General features: G+C 35.2%; 4 protein-coding genes across 4 annotated transcripts; 3 read left to right on the plus strand and 1 right to left on the minus strand.

Moving 5' to 3' along the window:
* The first annotated feature begins 2,019 nt into the window (after window positions 1-2,019).
* BNAA01G16420D (COP1-interacting protein 7) lies at window positions 2,020-6,587 on the plus strand. Its single transcript, XM_013887491.3, has 8 exons — window positions 2,020-2,376; window positions 2,477-2,659; window positions 2,740-2,861; window positions 2,976-3,019; window positions 3,099-3,133; window positions 3,230-3,382; window positions 3,467-5,087; window positions 5,513-6,587. Exons 1-8 carry the CDS (start codon window positions 2,318-2,320, stop codon window positions 6,356-6,358), a joined length of 3,063 nt encoding a protein of 1,020 aa, XP_013742945.1. The 5' UTR covers window positions 2,020-2,317; the 3' UTR covers window positions 6,359-6,587.
* A 1,997-nt stretch (window positions 6,588-8,584) lies between these two features.
* Window positions 8,585-9,979, plus strand: BNAA01G16430D. The gene is made up of 3 exons (XM_013887501.3): window positions 8,585-8,794; window positions 8,890-9,095; window positions 9,574-9,979. The coding sequence occupies exons 1-3, from the start codon at window positions 8,705-8,707 to the stop codon at window positions 9,797-9,799; spliced, it is 522 nt and encodes a 173-aa protein (XP_013742955.1). The 5' UTR covers window positions 8,585-8,704; the 3' UTR covers window positions 9,800-9,979.
* A 514-nt stretch (window positions 9,980-10,493) lies between these two features.
* LOC106445867 (protochlorophyllide reductase B, chloroplastic) lies at window positions 10,494-12,411 on the plus strand. The gene is made up of 4 exons (XM_048742789.1): window positions 10,494-10,785; window positions 10,870-11,401; window positions 11,629-11,987; window positions 12,068-12,411. The coding sequence occupies exons 1-4, from the start codon at window positions 10,639-10,641 to the stop codon at window positions 12,221-12,223; spliced, it is 1,194 nt and encodes a 397-aa protein (XP_048598746.1). The 5' UTR covers window positions 10,494-10,638; the 3' UTR covers window positions 12,224-12,411.
* A 315-nt stretch (window positions 12,412-12,726) lies between these two features.
* On the minus strand, window positions 12,727-14,932 carry LOC106445877 (stem-specific protein TSJT1). Its single transcript, XM_013887521.3, has 4 exons — window positions 13,888-14,932; window positions 13,554-13,794; window positions 13,348-13,468; window positions 12,727-13,062 (listed from the first exon to the last, which is right to left on the minus strand). The coding sequence occupies exons 1-4, from the start codon at window positions 14,097-14,099 to the stop codon at window positions 12,884-12,886; spliced, it is 753 nt and encodes a 250-aa protein (XP_013742975.1). The 5' UTR covers window positions 14,100-14,932; the 3' UTR covers window positions 12,727-12,883.
* Between the last annotated feature and the right edge of the window lie 455 nt (window positions 14,933-15,387).

The following is a 15,387-nucleotide window of genomic DNA, read 5'->3' on the forward strand; positions in this document are numbered from 1 at the left end:
CCGGTGTCTCAAAGTTAGAGCAAAGTAGACATGTATTGGAAAACTGAAAAACGAGAGCCTCCTGTAATGCGCTGAAATCAGCTTGTTTCAGGGTTTCGCATCCCTTATATACTAAAGTACAAGTCACTCAACCAGTTATATTTTGACACATAATTAATTTTTTTCTTTTAAAAAAAAATTAATAAAAACAATAGAAAAAATTAAAACAGTTTATTATCCACGTAAAACAAAAGAGAAAGCAAAATTGTTCTAACTGCCTCAAGCATTACATCACGATCTCAACTCCCTACATTACATCAGTTTAAATGACCACTATAATCACTCTGATAACAAATTTGCTTACAAAATTATTCCAAAAAGTTTAACTTCTTCCACAAAATAACCAATGCTTTCATATTTCCTATAATTTGACTTTCTTATCTTACAGAAAGTTTTTTTTTATTGTAACTGTTCTTAAAGAAAGTTTTTGAAGTTGCAGAAACAATATCGGATGGATGTTGTGTACAAAATGATTTTGGAAAAGAAGAAAAGAAAGTTAAAAAGGCTTTAGGAAATTCACTGTTTGTCAGTGGTGTAGATGAGTTCCTGTAGTAGTTAAATGAGTAAGTGATCTCAGCATTTAATTATCTTGCGTATACAATTTTGAATTCATTTTCGTTTTTTTTTTGATGTGCAGAGAAGTCGTTTTGTTACAACGTCTTCACGTGACAAGTTTATTCCTTGAACCAAAGCTCCTCGACTGAAACTTAGCTCTATTCTCTATGTTTCAGATTGTAGTGAAGAAGAGTGAGATGATGAGAAGAAGAGACTTCAAAATTACAAGGAGATTGTCTGCATAAAACAAGTTATGTTCTGGGATGATGGTTGAAGAAGAATGGAAGAGAAGGGAGACTCCAAGATACAAGAGACTTTCACTGCTCATATTTTGATTAATAGGTCAGATGCATAATCTCTTAGCCATCTTTTAACCATTCAAAACATGTATATTCTTGAGTATATTTTGAATTTGGTTAAAAATAAAGTAAATAAAATATAAAGATTATTAGTTAAATATGTTCGTATGTTAAATTATTAGTATATACTATATCATATTTTGATCATATCTATATTATGCAATATTTCTTTCACTATATTTTACTAATAGATAAACTAATATATCATGCTATCATCAATTTTTTTTCTTCTAATTAAAAACTAAATTTCTTCTAATTTACTTTGATGTAAAATAAAAATTAAATTGTGTAACAACACAGTTAAGTTGAACTAAAAAGAGAGTTTTGCTATTAATTATGAAAAAAGAAAAATAACATTTTAATTTTATTAAACACAATGAAGAGTACCCCGTGCGTAGCACGGGTTGAACATACTAGTTAGATTATAATTGAATGTGATTTGCGATGAATAAGGAGATGAAGAAATTTGATAGACTATACTTCCATTCGTTTCAGAGAAAAGTATAATTTTAAAAAATTTCACATATATTTTTAAAATGACAACATTAATTTATGTTTTAATTATATTTTTAAATTAATAGTATTTTAATGCATTGTATAATTAATATTAAATTTTAAAATAAAAATAAATTATATTAGAATTTTATAAATAATACTTTGGAAGGAAAAATATCAAAATAACATTTTTATGAAACAAAAAGTATTAGATGAAACACAGTTCAGTGAAGTCTTCCGGGAACTTAATCAGAAACTTGCAAAACTGATTTGATTAACTAATAGTAGTATCCTACATCAAACCCTGACTTTATCCATTAATATGTATTAATGATCCTTAATCATCCTTTAAAATCTTGCGAAGTTTGGTAAAATTAAGGAAATTACATGTTGCAAGACAAATAAAATATTTTAAGTACAAGTAAACAGTCAATATAGAAGTCTGTGTGTTATCGGGTGAAGTGGGTGTGTCGGCGTACAGAACGAAGGGACCCATATGGGGCATATGATTAAATCATTTATTAAATATTAAATAAATGAGAATAGAAAAAAAAAGAAAAAAAAAGAGAAAGAATCAAGCAAACCTTCTACTACTAAATGAAACTCTCTCTCTCTCTCTCTCTCTCTCTCTCTCTACATGTGAATATCTGAGCTTCAAGTAGTGCATGTGCTCGCTATTGGATCTCAAATCATCGTTTCTACAGCTTTTACTTCTCTATCTCTTAGCTGTCACGAAACATTCTCTTTCACTTCTCTCTCTCTCTGCTAAAATAAATCAGAAACATATCAACATTCTTGAACAGAGCCATAAGTTCTTCAACTGAATCTTAAATTAACCCATCTTCTGTGTTTGTTTGTTGGATCTTTAAATGGATCCAAGAACAAGACTTGACTATGTTCTGTTTCAACTCACACCCACCAGGACAAGGTAAGTTCTAAACCTCAAAACGCTACTTTATTTATTTCTTTCTTTGTTCTTAACCATGTTTGATTCTCTGTTTTTATTTTTGTCTTTTTGCTGTCTGAAGATGCGAGCTCGTGATTTTCTCCGGTGGCGAGAACGAGAAGCTTGCTTCCGGGATTTTTCAACCGTTCGTCACGCATCTCAAAAGCGTAAGAGATCAGATTTCTAAAGGCGGATACTCCGTCACTCTCCGTCCTTCCTCCGTCAACGGCGGCGTTAATTGGTTTACCAAAGTGACGCTTCAGAGGTAAAGAAAGCTCTCTCCGTCTTCTAGTAATCATTTTGTCTGAGAATGTACTAAAAAAACTTTTGCTTCTTGGTTTAAAGATTTGTGCGATTCGTGACGACTCCGGAGGTTCTTGAGAGGTCCGTGACATTAGAGAAGGAGATTGAGCAGATCGAGGATTCGATTCAGTCTAATGCAGCCGCTATTTCCGGCGAAGCAGAAGGTAACATCATGTTGATGTTCGGACACAGACACATGCTTTATGTTATTAAAACATGAACCAGGGATTTTGCAATTTGTTGTTTTGACTAATATTTTTCCAACGTTCTGTATATAGGAAACGAGTTGGGTACTACTCAGAAGTCTACAGCTTTATTAAAGGTGATTCTTATAAAATGCTTAAAAGCGGAGTTCTTGATTAATGTTTCAGTTGGTTATTGACTCTGTTTGTATGTATTAGGCACAAGGTGAATCTGATGGCCAAGAAAATTCTAAGTAAGTTCTAGTATAGCCTTCCTTTGTTGTTATTGTCTTGATCGGTTATGTGAAGTAGATTATTGATCCTGACAAGCCGTGAAATGAATGTAACAGGGTTGGTCTTCAGCGTGTTCTTGAAACCCGCAAAGCTGCTTTGTGCAAAGAGCAAGCCATGGCTTACGCTAGAGCTTTGGTTGTTGGGTTTGAATTGGACTACATGGATGATCTCTTGTCCTTCGCAGATGCTTTTGGAGCTTCGCGTTTAAGGTAACTAACTGAACCAAGAACCATCCATGTCCTTGTTTGCATTTGTATGAAGATGGTGAATAATCACTTTTGTGTTGCGTTCAGGGAAGCATGTGTTAACTTTGTGGACTTGTGCAAGAGAAAGAACGAAGATAGGATGTGGGTGGACCAGATCACAGCTATGCAAGCCTTTCCCAGGCCTGAGCTATCCTTCATGGGTGACTCTGGGATCATACTCGCTGGGGAAGAGAATGATAACGTCAAGCAAGGGAACAACAGCATGGATGCAATGAGCCAGGGTAGCTTTGAGACTAGCCAAGGTCCTCCTCAGATGCCAATGCCTTGGCCAAACCATTATCCTCCTCAGTACATGCAAGGACATGGCTATCCTCCTTATATGTATCCCGGCCAGCCACCGTATTTCCCACAATGGCCTGTAAACATGGGAGGAGATGTGGAGACAAGTGAGAAGACTTCCAAGAAGAAAAAGAAGAAGAAGAAGAAGAACAAGAAGAAGTATGAATCCTCCGAGGAGCAAAGCGATGAGTCCGGTGCTGAGACCGTATCAGAGGACGGAGATGAAGGGAAGAAATCATCTAGAAAAGTTGTTATACGCAACATAAACTACATAACTTCAAAGAGAAACGGAGCCAAGGATAGCGATTCCGATGAGTCTGAAGACGAAGAAGAAGAAGGCTTTGTGGATGGAGACTCCATCAAGCAGCAAGTGGAGGAAGCTATTGGCTCACTGGAGAAACGGCATAAATCAACTTCACGCCGTAGTAGGAGGAAGCACAAAAGCCACAGTGAAGATGAGGAGGATTCAGGTAGTAAAGAAACCAAAGGGAATGATAACTGGGATGCTTTCCAGAACCTTCTTTTAAAAGACAAAGATTCAGACCAGGAAACAGCTTCGTGTCCGGTGAACATGGAGTCAGAAGTTATGAGCAAGAGAGAGCTGCCTTCGGATGATTCTTTCTTGATTACAAATGGGAATGAGGATTGGGGGAGAGAGAGCAGTGTCAAGAAACTTGATGCGGGTGAGAATGTTAGGCTGATGAGAAGAGAGAACAACTACGACGATGAGATGATGAATCCAGGGAGAGGAGATGAGCCAAGAAGCTACTCACAGGCAGAGATGGCTGTTTATAATGGGAAGCTCCGCGCTAGAAACGAGACAGAGGAAGACTGGTTCATACGTAACCAAGCAGATACTGAAAGAGATGTCAAAACCTTTGTAGGAGACGATTTGCATGTAACAAAGAGAAGTGTTGAGAGAGATGTACTGACCGATGACTCGTTCATGATCCATTCTCGTGTTGAGAGCCAAGTGGAAGAGTCTCGGTTAAGGACAGAGATCATGGACTCTGACGTTTATGGAACCACCAAACAAGAAAACTCCTCTGCACCGGAGATTAACAACAGACAAGAGCCGGATGATCTTTTCATGGTTCTTGGACGTGAACAAGATGTTACACCTGCAATGGTATCGTGGACACCTGAGATTGACTTCGAGACCAACACTTTGGCTCAAGAGAAAAGGAAAGCTGATTTGGAAACTGCTGCAAAGGCCTCTGAACAGACTTCAGATGGTAAAGAAAAGAAACTTCGTGTCGTTAGAAAGGATGCAAAGACAAGAGGACCAAGTAGACCTGACCCGGCTTTGAAAGCTAAGAGAGCTCCCTGGGGAAGTAGAGCAGCTGCCACCAAAACCAAATCCGAGCTGGTAAATTTCTCTTAACTAACAGCATTTCATTTTTCCTGATTAGTTTCATTCATGGTTCTAAAAAATCGGTTCAGGCAGCAAATCAGTCTGAAATGATTTTCTTAAAAATCTGATTTATACGATTTCAAATCGGTTTAAACCAGGTTAAACTGTTTTAAATCGGCTTAAATTGATCTAAATTAGTCTGAATATGTTAAATTAAACAATAATGTTAGTACAAATCTACAATTTTGTCTAATATTTTTGTTAATTCATCAAAATAGTTTTATAATTTAAAATCAAAAACTAAAATATTATATATAAATGTAAAATGTATCTAAAATAAATCAGTAATTCATTAATAGTAGCTAGTTTCTATAAAAACACCTAATTTACCACCTAACGATTTCTTGAACATGTCTCACTTGGATTTGGTATTTTGATAGGAGGAAGAGAGAAAGAAGAGAATGGAAGAACTTTTGATTCAAAGGCAAAAGAGAATCGCTGAGAAGAGTTCTGGTAGTAGTGTATCAAGTCCCTTGGCCACCAAGAAAACTCCTACTGGAAACAAAACCGTGAAGACCTTGATAAAGAATGAGAAGACACCTGAAGCCGTGAAGGCTAAGCCGGTACTGAGAAGTTCCACCATTGAGCGCCTTGCTGTTGCCAGGACAGCACCAAAGGAGCCACAACAGAAACCAGTAACCAAAAAAGCATCAAAACCTGTAGTAAACAAGACAGAGAAACCTCAAGACAAGAAACCTAGTAAAAAAAGTCCGGGACTTTCTCGTGACCCAAGTCTCGAAATCAAGGAAACAGTTGAAGAATCACAGTCTTACTTGCCGGTGAAGCAAGCTGATGAACTTCTTCCTCCTGGTGCTTCTTCTGTTGATGACTTCAAAGACATTAAAGAGATGCATAGCTTGCCGAATGAAACCATCACTAATCATCAGAAAGTACAAGAACAGACGAAAGTCGATGATGAGGAAATAGTGAAGAAGACATCCGTCTGTGAAGACAAGCAAGTCACTAACAACCTTTGTTCGGAGGATGTTGAAGAAGTTAAGGCTTCACCACCTAAACCACTGTCTCCAAAGAAGTCGGTGACGTTTTCAGAGACAAACATGGAGGAGAAGTATTTTTTCTCACCAACGGTGTCGGAGACTGACGTCTCGACGCCGCCGGCTACTGAAGCAGATCATTCGAGGAAGAAATGGAACAGTGAAGAGACGTCTCCGAAGTCTACTGCCAAAGGCTTCAGAAAGCTTCTTATGTTTGGAAGGAAAAAATGAAAGATTCTATAGTTACTACAACGACGTCGTGTTGAGTTTGGTTGAAAAGCGGGTTAATACTTTTTATCTTTTAGTATTCTTTAAATTGTTTGTTGTGTGATATTAAATTCTGTTGCGGTGTTTATCAATTTGATTTGGCTGTTTATATATCATTGTTGATGTGTTGTTTATGGCATTGGAGTGTATACAAATCGGTTTGGCGAGTTTGAATAAAGTAAGGTTATTTGGATTTTTGTAACTAAACTATTTGGTTGTGATCATTATGATAAACAAATAAGAAATGGAGAATTGCGAAGGAATTGAGTAAGAACCTTTTTGACTAATGGAGATCATTCATATAATGAACCCATGTATTATGATTTATGAATATGGTTAGGTTAATTACGAAAATGCTTTCTCATGAAATTCGGTGAGATGATTCTTCAGGTTTAAGCATTTGTTCCATCAGATTGATGTAGAAGTCTCCAACTTTACCATCCAACTAGAATTTCTACAAACATCTCTTCTTTTATACTTTTTGTATTATTTTAAATATTTATTTCGGTAACATGTTTCAATCAAGTGGGAATCTAATCCCCACATTATATCTTTTCACGTTTTTAGGCATTTTTGAAGCTGTTTTCCATTTTGAAACTTGGCAATAATGAAAAAGAAAAGATATGAAACTTTGATTCCACACGTTAATTTCAAATAAATTTCACTAAAATTAAAAATAGAGGTGACATATCTCATTTTATTTTTCAACAAAATTAATATCTTATTTTGCTTTGCCATAAGCAACAAAGACTTCTCCTACACGGAAGCTCATGCGTCTTATTTTCCCCCAATTTCTTACATAAACCTTTTTCCAAAGACATAAAATGTACATCTTATTGAACAATAAGAATCCCTTATATATTAAAGGAGAAACATTGTAATAAATGCATTCACACTATAATAGACACGTGGCAACTTCACAATGATTTGATAATAAATACGCAAACGCGTTCACACTATATTCATAAATGTGTTCACACTATATACTTTGTATTTTTTTAATATAAATTCATATGCATGATTCCAATAAAACTTTGGATTTTTCGGTTCGAATCAAAACACATAACGAATCAAAAGCTAAACTATATATATATATATTATTTTTATTGTTTACCGATAAAGTTGGGCAAAATATTTATAAGTTTTGATTCAATTTGTTATCCGTTTTGAATTGAACCAAAAAATATGGATATCCGTAACTTTACGAAGCAAATCAATTACTAAAATACAATTAAAAAAAAACAAATCAGAAATACCAATATTTTTAGGAGCAATTATCAAATTTGATCTATGCATATATATATACATATATGTACAGAATTATATATATATATATATATGTTATATATATTATAGTTTATATAAGTTTTACAATATTTTTATAAATTAAATTTATTATATTAGGTATTAAAATTTTAAAAGTAAATAATATTTTATTTTTGTAATAAAACGTTATTATTAAATTTTTCAATTATTTTTTTAAATTTTATTTACGGATCAAATCGGATATTCTTTAAAATTCTAAATCATTTCGGATATCATAGTCACCGACTATCCAAGTGGCTAAAGATTGAATCGACATGAATGCCTCCAAATACTTGGATATTCGATCTGTGCCCACCTCTATTTACGGATACAGTTGATTTTTTTTTATGAAAAAAATTCACTAATGTCAAGGCCTTTTTAATTTTTAATTAATTTTAATTAACAATATCTTTATATATTTGTCATTTATTTTTATATACTTTTACATACACATACATGTGCACCTTGATGTAAGCACTTTATACGTATTTACCACTACTGAAGTATCTATTTTTTTTTTGAAGTTTGAAATTTTTTTTTCTCAATGCTTCTTTCACTACGGACCAAATTGTAGTGAAATGATTAGGCTTAATAATTTTCTTTTATTTTTCTTGAACTATTATCCATTTACAAACTATAATATGAAACCATTGGTTTGACATGACGATTATCTAAAATTTATAACATAAAAATAAATAAATAATAACAATACCCTCATCCCATCAAACATTCTAACAGAATAAACCAAAACATAATTTAAAACCGAACCAATATCCAGATTAAACAGATTTAATGTGTTTTTATTAAAAATAACGAAACTAATAATTACATCCCGCGCAAGGCGCGGGTTATTACCTAGTATATAAATAAAAGGTGAGATGCCCATTTCAAATGGTAACGTGTCTTTTTCATTAGGCGAGAGACAATCAAATCTGAGCAAACGAAGTTGTCTTTATTATATCTAAACAAACATTTTGTGAAAGAGAGCGATAGTAAGTTGAAACCATGGCGTCGAAGATTGTCTCAGCCATAGTCTTTGTGTTCAACCTTATTGCCTTTGGTCTAGCCGTGGCTGCTGAACAAAGACGAAGCACTGTAAGTCTTAATCAAACGCATATCCATTGAGCAAGGTGATGATTATGTGATCTTTCTCTTAAGATAACTTCTTAAAAAAAAATTGGTGAGGGCAGGCAAAGGTTGTGCAGGACACAGAGGTGCAATACAACTATTGTGTGTATGATTCAGACAGAGCCACAGGGTATGGAGTTGGAGCCTTTTTGTTCTCAGTGGCTAGTCAATTTCTTATCATGCTCGTTAGCCGCTGCTTCTGTTGTGGAAAGCCTCTCAAGCCTGGTGGTTCACGTGCTCTTGCCCTTGTTCTCTTCATTGTCAGCTGGTAAGATATATTCTCTTTTGTTATTTTAACTCAATTACTATAAAAGATAACCTAATAACAAAGCGCAAGTTGTAGCAATATGGAAATTACAAAGATGATTTCAAATCCACAATCATGAATATCCGGTCAATGACGTTTGGCTTTAGCATATGTTATGCATTAGGCTTTTATCCTCGCCGGTCCTGAGATTTTAAGAACCATAAACATTATATTTGACATATCTAATCGACGGAATGTGTCTCCGAAGCCAAATAACCAAGCATTTTAGTTGGTTAATTATAAAATGGGACATGCTTATTGTCTTTTTTACTAATCCAGTACTCTTTTTTTTTTTTATCAAAACTAATCCAGTACTCTAGTTGGGCTTCTATCACTGAATTGATCATATGCACAGAACTTTCATTCAACCAGCAAAATAACTAAAACTGGGGCTAATATAATTTCATATTTTGATTGTTGTTTTATTGGGAAACAAAAGGATATTCTTCTTAATAGCGGAGATATGCCTATTAGCTGGATCGGTAGAGAATGCATACCACACAAAGTACAGGACAATGTTCATGGACAATCCTCCTGATTGTCAAACTCTTCGCAAGGGTGTCTTCGCTGCGGGTGCCTCCTTTGTCTTCTTCAACGCCATTGTCTCTCAGTTCTATTATTTCTTCTACTCCTCTGCTGCTGCCGCCTCCCTCTCCCCTTACTAGAGGATTTGGACCAACAATATACGTTTGTTTCTTTCCTATGTGCTATGTATGTGATATACTAATGTCATATGCTTGTTGCTTGTTAAACTATGACTGGAAACTTACTTTGAAGTTGAGGTTATATCTATGAGTTTTGTAGATTGATTTGTATGAATAATAAAAGTGAAATGTTGTTTCTAAGAGTAAGAGGTGGATATAATGTGACGCATTGCGATGTATACTCAGTGGTTGTGCCATGTGCTTGCTATACATGTTAATTTAATATATGCTACAAGAATTATATATGTAAAAGATGATGGTAGAGCATGAACAATAAATAGTGTTTTACACACAAAAAAATATTACCATCAATAAAAAAATTGATTATTAGATTTCAATTACAGTTTAAAATTACTCCGAATATATTATGAATAAAAAGTTAAAAATGTGGAAAATTATCCAAACATATCAGAGTGACCATAACGAATAGTAGCATACTTTTGTAAGATATCTTCTTCTCCCATGCCATAGTATGGAATCCCATGAACACCAATCACGATCCTTTTATTGCAATGTTACCAAAATAGTCAATAAAATAAAATATCTACTGAGAGGGAAATCTAAACCTCGAATTCTGATTGGATACTGAATGATGATGTGGCAGATACTTTCTTTATGATAATGTTATCCACACATCTTCGGTGATCTCTGGGGACCACTCTCTCCTCTTGTCCGAGCTTCATCTCCTCCACTCCTTCACGAGTATACATAAACGCGCACTCACTCTCTCGCAAAGTATCCACTTCGGTAGTCCTCTTCTTCAATCGCTTTTGGTATCTCACTCTCTGTTTGTTCCAAAAATGGCCCTTCAAGCTGCTTCTTTGGTCTCCTCTGCTTTCTCTGTCCGAAAAGATGGAAAGTTGAATGCTTCTTCAGCATCCTTCAAGGACTCGAGTCTCTTTGGTGCCTCCATTACCGAACATGGCTCTTCCTCATTAAGATTCAAGGTACATAACAACTCCTCAGTACCTACATTAGAGTCTCGATTTAACCTTCTTCTGCTAATGATTAGTAATGATTAATTGATTCAGAGAGAACTTAGCGTGAGAAATGTAGCGATCAGAGCCCAAACCGCTGCAACTTCAAGCCCCTCCATCACGAAATCTTCAGTTGACGGCAAGAAGACCTTGAGGAAAGGTAACGTGGTGGTCACGGGAGCCTCATCAGGGTTAGGTCTGGCCACGGCCAAAGCTCTTGCCGAGACAGGGAAATGGCACGTGATAATGGCGTGCAGGGACTTCCTCAAAGCCGAGAGAGCCGCCAAGTCCGCAGGGATGCCTAAAGACAGCTACACGGTGATGCATCTAGACTTAGCTTCGTTGGACAGCGTGAGACAGTTCGTTGATAACTTCAGGAGATCAGAGATGCCTCTCGATGTTTTGGTCTGCAACGCTGCTGTCTATTTCCCGACGGCTAAAGAGCCTACTTACAGTGCAGAAGGGTTTGAGCTCAGCGTTGCGACTAATCATTTAGGACATTTTCTTCTCTCGAGGTTGTTGCTTGATGACTTGAAGAAATCTGATTACCCTTCAAAACGTCTCATCATTGTCGGATCCATTACAGGTATTCTCTAGAATCTACTATATGTAGTCTACTACATTACAAGCTATATAATGATTTTGTGCCGGATCTGAAATTTAGAGGGTCATAAACATTTTTAATATAAATTTAATTGAAAAAATCCATAACTAAGAGATGTAAATTATATATAATAGTTTAAAAGATTTAGGAGCCTAGACGAATGTTTCATGCTTAGGTCCGGCCCTGATTATATCTTTGTTCTGGTGTAGGGAACACAAATACATTGGCTGGTAACGTACCACCAAAAGCTAACCTCGGCGACTTGAGGGGTTTAGCTGGTGGACTGAACGGTTTGAACAGCTCTGCGATGATTGATGGAGGAGATTTCGATGGTGCAAAGGCTTACAAAGACAGCAAGGTCTGTAACATGTTGACGATGCAAGAGTTTCACAGGCGTTACCATGAAGAAACAGGAATCACATTCGCCTCGCTTTACCCTGGTTGCATCGCCTCCACTGGTTTATTCAGAGAGCACATTCCGCTTTTCCGTACACTCTTCCCTCCGTTTCAGAAGTACATCACTAAAGGATATGTCTCCGAGACAGAGTCTGGCAAAAGACTTGCTCAGGTAATTAAGATTCTCTTGCGAGTCAAGGAAAGAGTTTCTTTGGTGTGTACTTTAATGAGTATAGTTTTTGTTTTGAGTAGGTGGTGAGTGATCCGAGCTTGACGAAATCAGGAGTGTACTGGAGCTGGAACAAGGCTTCGGCTTCTTTTGAGAATCAGTTATCGGAAGAAGCAAGTGATGTTGAGAAGGCTCGTAAAGTGTGGGAGATCAGTGAGAAGCTCGTTGGCTTGGCCTAATAGGGCATGAAAGCCTCTTTCTCTTGATGAGACCTCTCTGTTACCCTACCAACTGGTGAATCCTAGAGGGTGTTCGGGATTTTTAGATTGTCTGATATTGTACTGCGAATTTTTCATTAGTGCATGTTGAGTGTAGATCTGTTTGGCGTGTAGCCCAGAATAATGAAATAAAAGGTGGTGTATCTTAATCCTTTGTTATGGTCTTGTGTTTTCAACGTAACGAAAGGTCACCAAAACAAGAAGTCTCGTACATTACTTACGACGAAGCCAAGTACCCGCATTTTCAAAGCATTATACTACTGAACAGTAGGGGGGAAACGTAGAAGGAAAATGAACAACTCTCACGCGTTTCATTACAAAAAGGAGAGTAAGGAATAAATGATTAAAACGTCAACTTCTCTCTCAAGCGTGGTCGTCGAGCAATGGCATGTTGTTTACATTTATCTGAAATCATATTCAAGAAACAGAACAAGTTGTATTCCAGAAGCTTGAAGAGCAGATGATGAGCGCTGAGAAATTTATTTTTATATAGAACCTCGAAAGCTATTCACAGTTTTTATTCATGGCTTATTCCATAACAGAAGTAGAGAAGAACAAGAACGGAGCATGAAAGTGCGGAAAGGAAAGTATCATTTAGGAAGTTGAGAGAATGCAAGGCATTCAGAGAGACCAATTGGCTTCACTTCCTCGACGAGGGATACTGTTAACACGCGTGTACACATCCACCTTGAAGTTAGCACCACATAGGACTCCTTCACTGTCCACTCTCGGCATCGCCTTTATCTTGTTCATCGGATGCTCAAAGCTCATTAACCCTCCTTCACTGTGGAACATACATCCTGTAACATTCCCAATATCCATCAAAACATTTCATTATTTGTTGAAATATGACAATACACATTAGGCTTCAATATGCATGCTACATTCCTTAGCTAAGCTAGACCAACATCATTGTGCATCCTATCATATATAGCTAATTTCAACTCATATATATGGGTAAAATATCAAGATTCAGCTCTCATACTTACACATGATCAAGAACTATCTTTACATGTACCAACATATGATCATTTCCTATCATTTGTTATAGCCTATGACTATTTTTGTTATGAAGTCAGTATTACCAGTAGGAAATGGAGCAAAAGATTTAGCACAACCCTCTTTGATAACATCCAAATCATCCGATATCACAACAGATCCATCAGCAGCTATTCCCCAAAACAGCTTCACTCCTCCATCAGATCCCTACAAGACAAATATCCTCAATTTTACAACTTTCTCAAATTCTTAAAAAACATTGAAACGTGATCAGATTGGTTTGTGAGAGTACCAGAGCCGTGAAGACAGAGCCGGCTTTGCTATCATAAACAACAAAGGCAAAGCTACCGTCTAAATCCTTGACGACCTGATCAGCTGGATAAGGACCTCTGTCTCTAAGAGTCCTATAAGCTTCAATCACAAACATGGCCTCGTTTGTTGTCTTGGTCAGACCATATTGCTTGTTTAGCTGACACAGATTGTTCAAGCTCCCAAAGAAGAGACAGTAGATGTCATCAAACCCACAGAACAACCTAGACCAAAATTTCAACATCGAAGATTCAACGGAACAGAACCACCTTCCTATATAAAACAAGAAGTGAAGGCAGGATCATATATGTTCTAACCTCTGGTGGACTGAGAAGGAAGCAGAGGGACGAACGTAAGCAAGAACAGCTGCTTTTCCGAAAGACATGGAGAAAGTGTTGTCAGAGTGACGAGACAAGAAGTCGTCTAAGGTTTCTTCTGGAAGTTTGGGCTGTTTAGAGCATTTCTCAGACGCCGGACTGTAGAGTTCCTCCGGCGGGTGAGCAAAGGCCTCGTGAAATATAGCCAACATTTTTCTCCAGCGAGAGAAAGAGAGAGAGAACACAACAATGAAAAAAGAAAAGTTAATTATAAAAGAAGAGTTTTGTTTCTCTTTAATAAAGATAAGAATCTTGGAAGGAAGAATGAAGAAGGAAGAGTGATGAGGTTTATTGAGTTTATATATATAACTCAAAGCGGTGGTATTTGTTTTTATTCCGTTGTCTGTTTTTAATTTTTTTTTCTGTGGGTTTGAAACGGTTTTGGATGAGATCTTAAGACTATTCGTTAATTTAAACTGCACGTAGTTTGCTGCTAAGAAGGCAAATATTACACGTAATTTTATTAATTGGATAAATTTTCGAAATAGTGTAGTGTCTGTTTTCGCTTGTTTCAATTTCGAGAATTATATTACTGAAAGAAGATATTCTTGGAAAATAAACAGAAGAATATGTTTTCTTAATGCTTTTTTAAACATCTGCCTATAATAATTAGACTAAATTTACATTTGACAAGAAATTATTTTAAAGAATATTTTTATCTGTGTTTGATTTTCATTTACTAATAAATTTATACATATTGTAAATAATAGTTGGTTTCATTTTCATCCTTAAAAATTTACTATCTTCAACATGAAAGACATGAAATAATATTTATTTTAATATTTTGCTTCATTTATTCTTTTCAAAAAATATATTTTATCTTTGTTTTAGATATATTATATTTTTATTTTATCATTAATTATTAATCACACTTTATAATTATCAAGTTTACTTTTTACTAAACTATTTTGTTTTAACAGTAACCCACCACAATTATAACTTCATATATTTAAACATCCCCCTATATATTAAATGAGAAGTCACTTTAGTAATTTCTGGTGACGTGTCGTTCATAGGTGAAGTTTCAAAAAATTGTTATAATTTGATTGGTCGATTGTTTTTAATTTTTATTTATTTAAATTAGATCTAAAAATTTAAGGTAAGTCTAAAAACATTTAACATCACTTGCCATATAATCTAAAAAATATTACAAATAATAATTTATGGCAACAAATTCTTGAAATTATAGAAAGATTAATAATGTTTTATTTATTACTTTTAATATTTACAAACTATAAAATATAATGAACGAATTTTTATATAAGATAATTATAATAATTTTATACTCTACTTGATGAATTGTATTCGAATATAATTATATAATAACTATTTTAAATATTACAAAATCCAAACATGTTTATTAATATGATTTTTAAATTATTTATCATTGTTTACAGAATAAATTAATCAAAATTTTAAAATTATTTATATAGTGTTATA

The sequence above is a fragment of the Brassica napus genome, chromosome A1 (assembly GCF_020379485.1).
Source record: "Brassica napus cultivar Da-Ae chromosome A1, Da-Ae, whole genome shotgun sequence".
In the NCBI taxonomy this organism is placed as follows: Eukaryota; Viridiplantae; Streptophyta; class Magnoliopsida; order Brassicales; family Brassicaceae; genus Brassica; species Brassica napus.

Bases quoted from the DNA above. Each gene is read 5' to 3' on its own strand.
- BNAA01G16420D (XM_013887491.3), top strand. From the start codon at position 2,318: ATGGATCCAAGAACAAGACTTGACTATGTTCTGTTTCAACTCACACCC. The intron at 3,020-3,098 runs GTGATTCTTATA...TGTATGTATTAG, and splicing joins AGTCTACAGCTTTATTAAAG to GCACAAGGTGAATCTGATGG. The intron at 5,088-5,512 runs GTAAATTTCTCT...GTATTTTGATAG, and splicing joins CCAAAACCAAATCCGAGCTG to GAGGAAGAGAGAAAGAAGAG.
- BNAA01G16430D (XM_013887501.3), top strand. From the start codon at position 8,705: ATGGCGTCGAAGATTGTCTCAGCCATAGTCTTTGTGTTCAACCTTATT. The intron at 8,795-8,889 runs GTAAGTCTTAAT...TGGTGAGGGCAG, and splicing joins CTGAACAAAGACGAAGCACT to GCAAAGGTTGTGCAGGACAC. The intron at 9,096-9,573 runs GTAAGATATATT...GGGAAACAAAAG, and splicing joins GTTCTCTTCATTGTCAGCTG to GATATTCTTCTTAATAGCGG.
- LOC106445867 (XM_048742789.1), top strand. From the start codon at position 10,639: ATGGCCCTTCAAGCTGCTTCTTTGGTCTCCTCTGCTTTCTCTGTCCGA. The intron at 10,786-10,869 runs GTACATAACAAC...TAATTGATTCAG, and splicing joins CTTCCTCATTAAGATTCAAG to AGAGAACTTAGCGTGAGAAA. The intron at 11,402-11,628 runs GTATTCTCTAGA...GTTCTGGTGTAG, and splicing joins CATTGTCGGATCCATTACAG to GGAACACAAATACATTGGCT.
- LOC106445877 (XM_013887521.3), bottom strand. From the start codon at position 14,099: ATGTTGGCTATATTTCACGAGGCCTTTGCTCACCCGCCGGAGGAACTC. The intron at 13,795-13,887 runs GTTAGAACATAT...ATTTTGGTCTAG, and splicing joins TCCTTCTCAGTCCACCAGAG to GTTGTTCTGTGGGTTTGATG. The intron at 13,469-13,553 runs GTACTCTCACAA...TTTGTCTTGTAG, and splicing joins GCTCTGTCTTCACGGCTCTG to GGATCTGATGGAGGAGTGAA.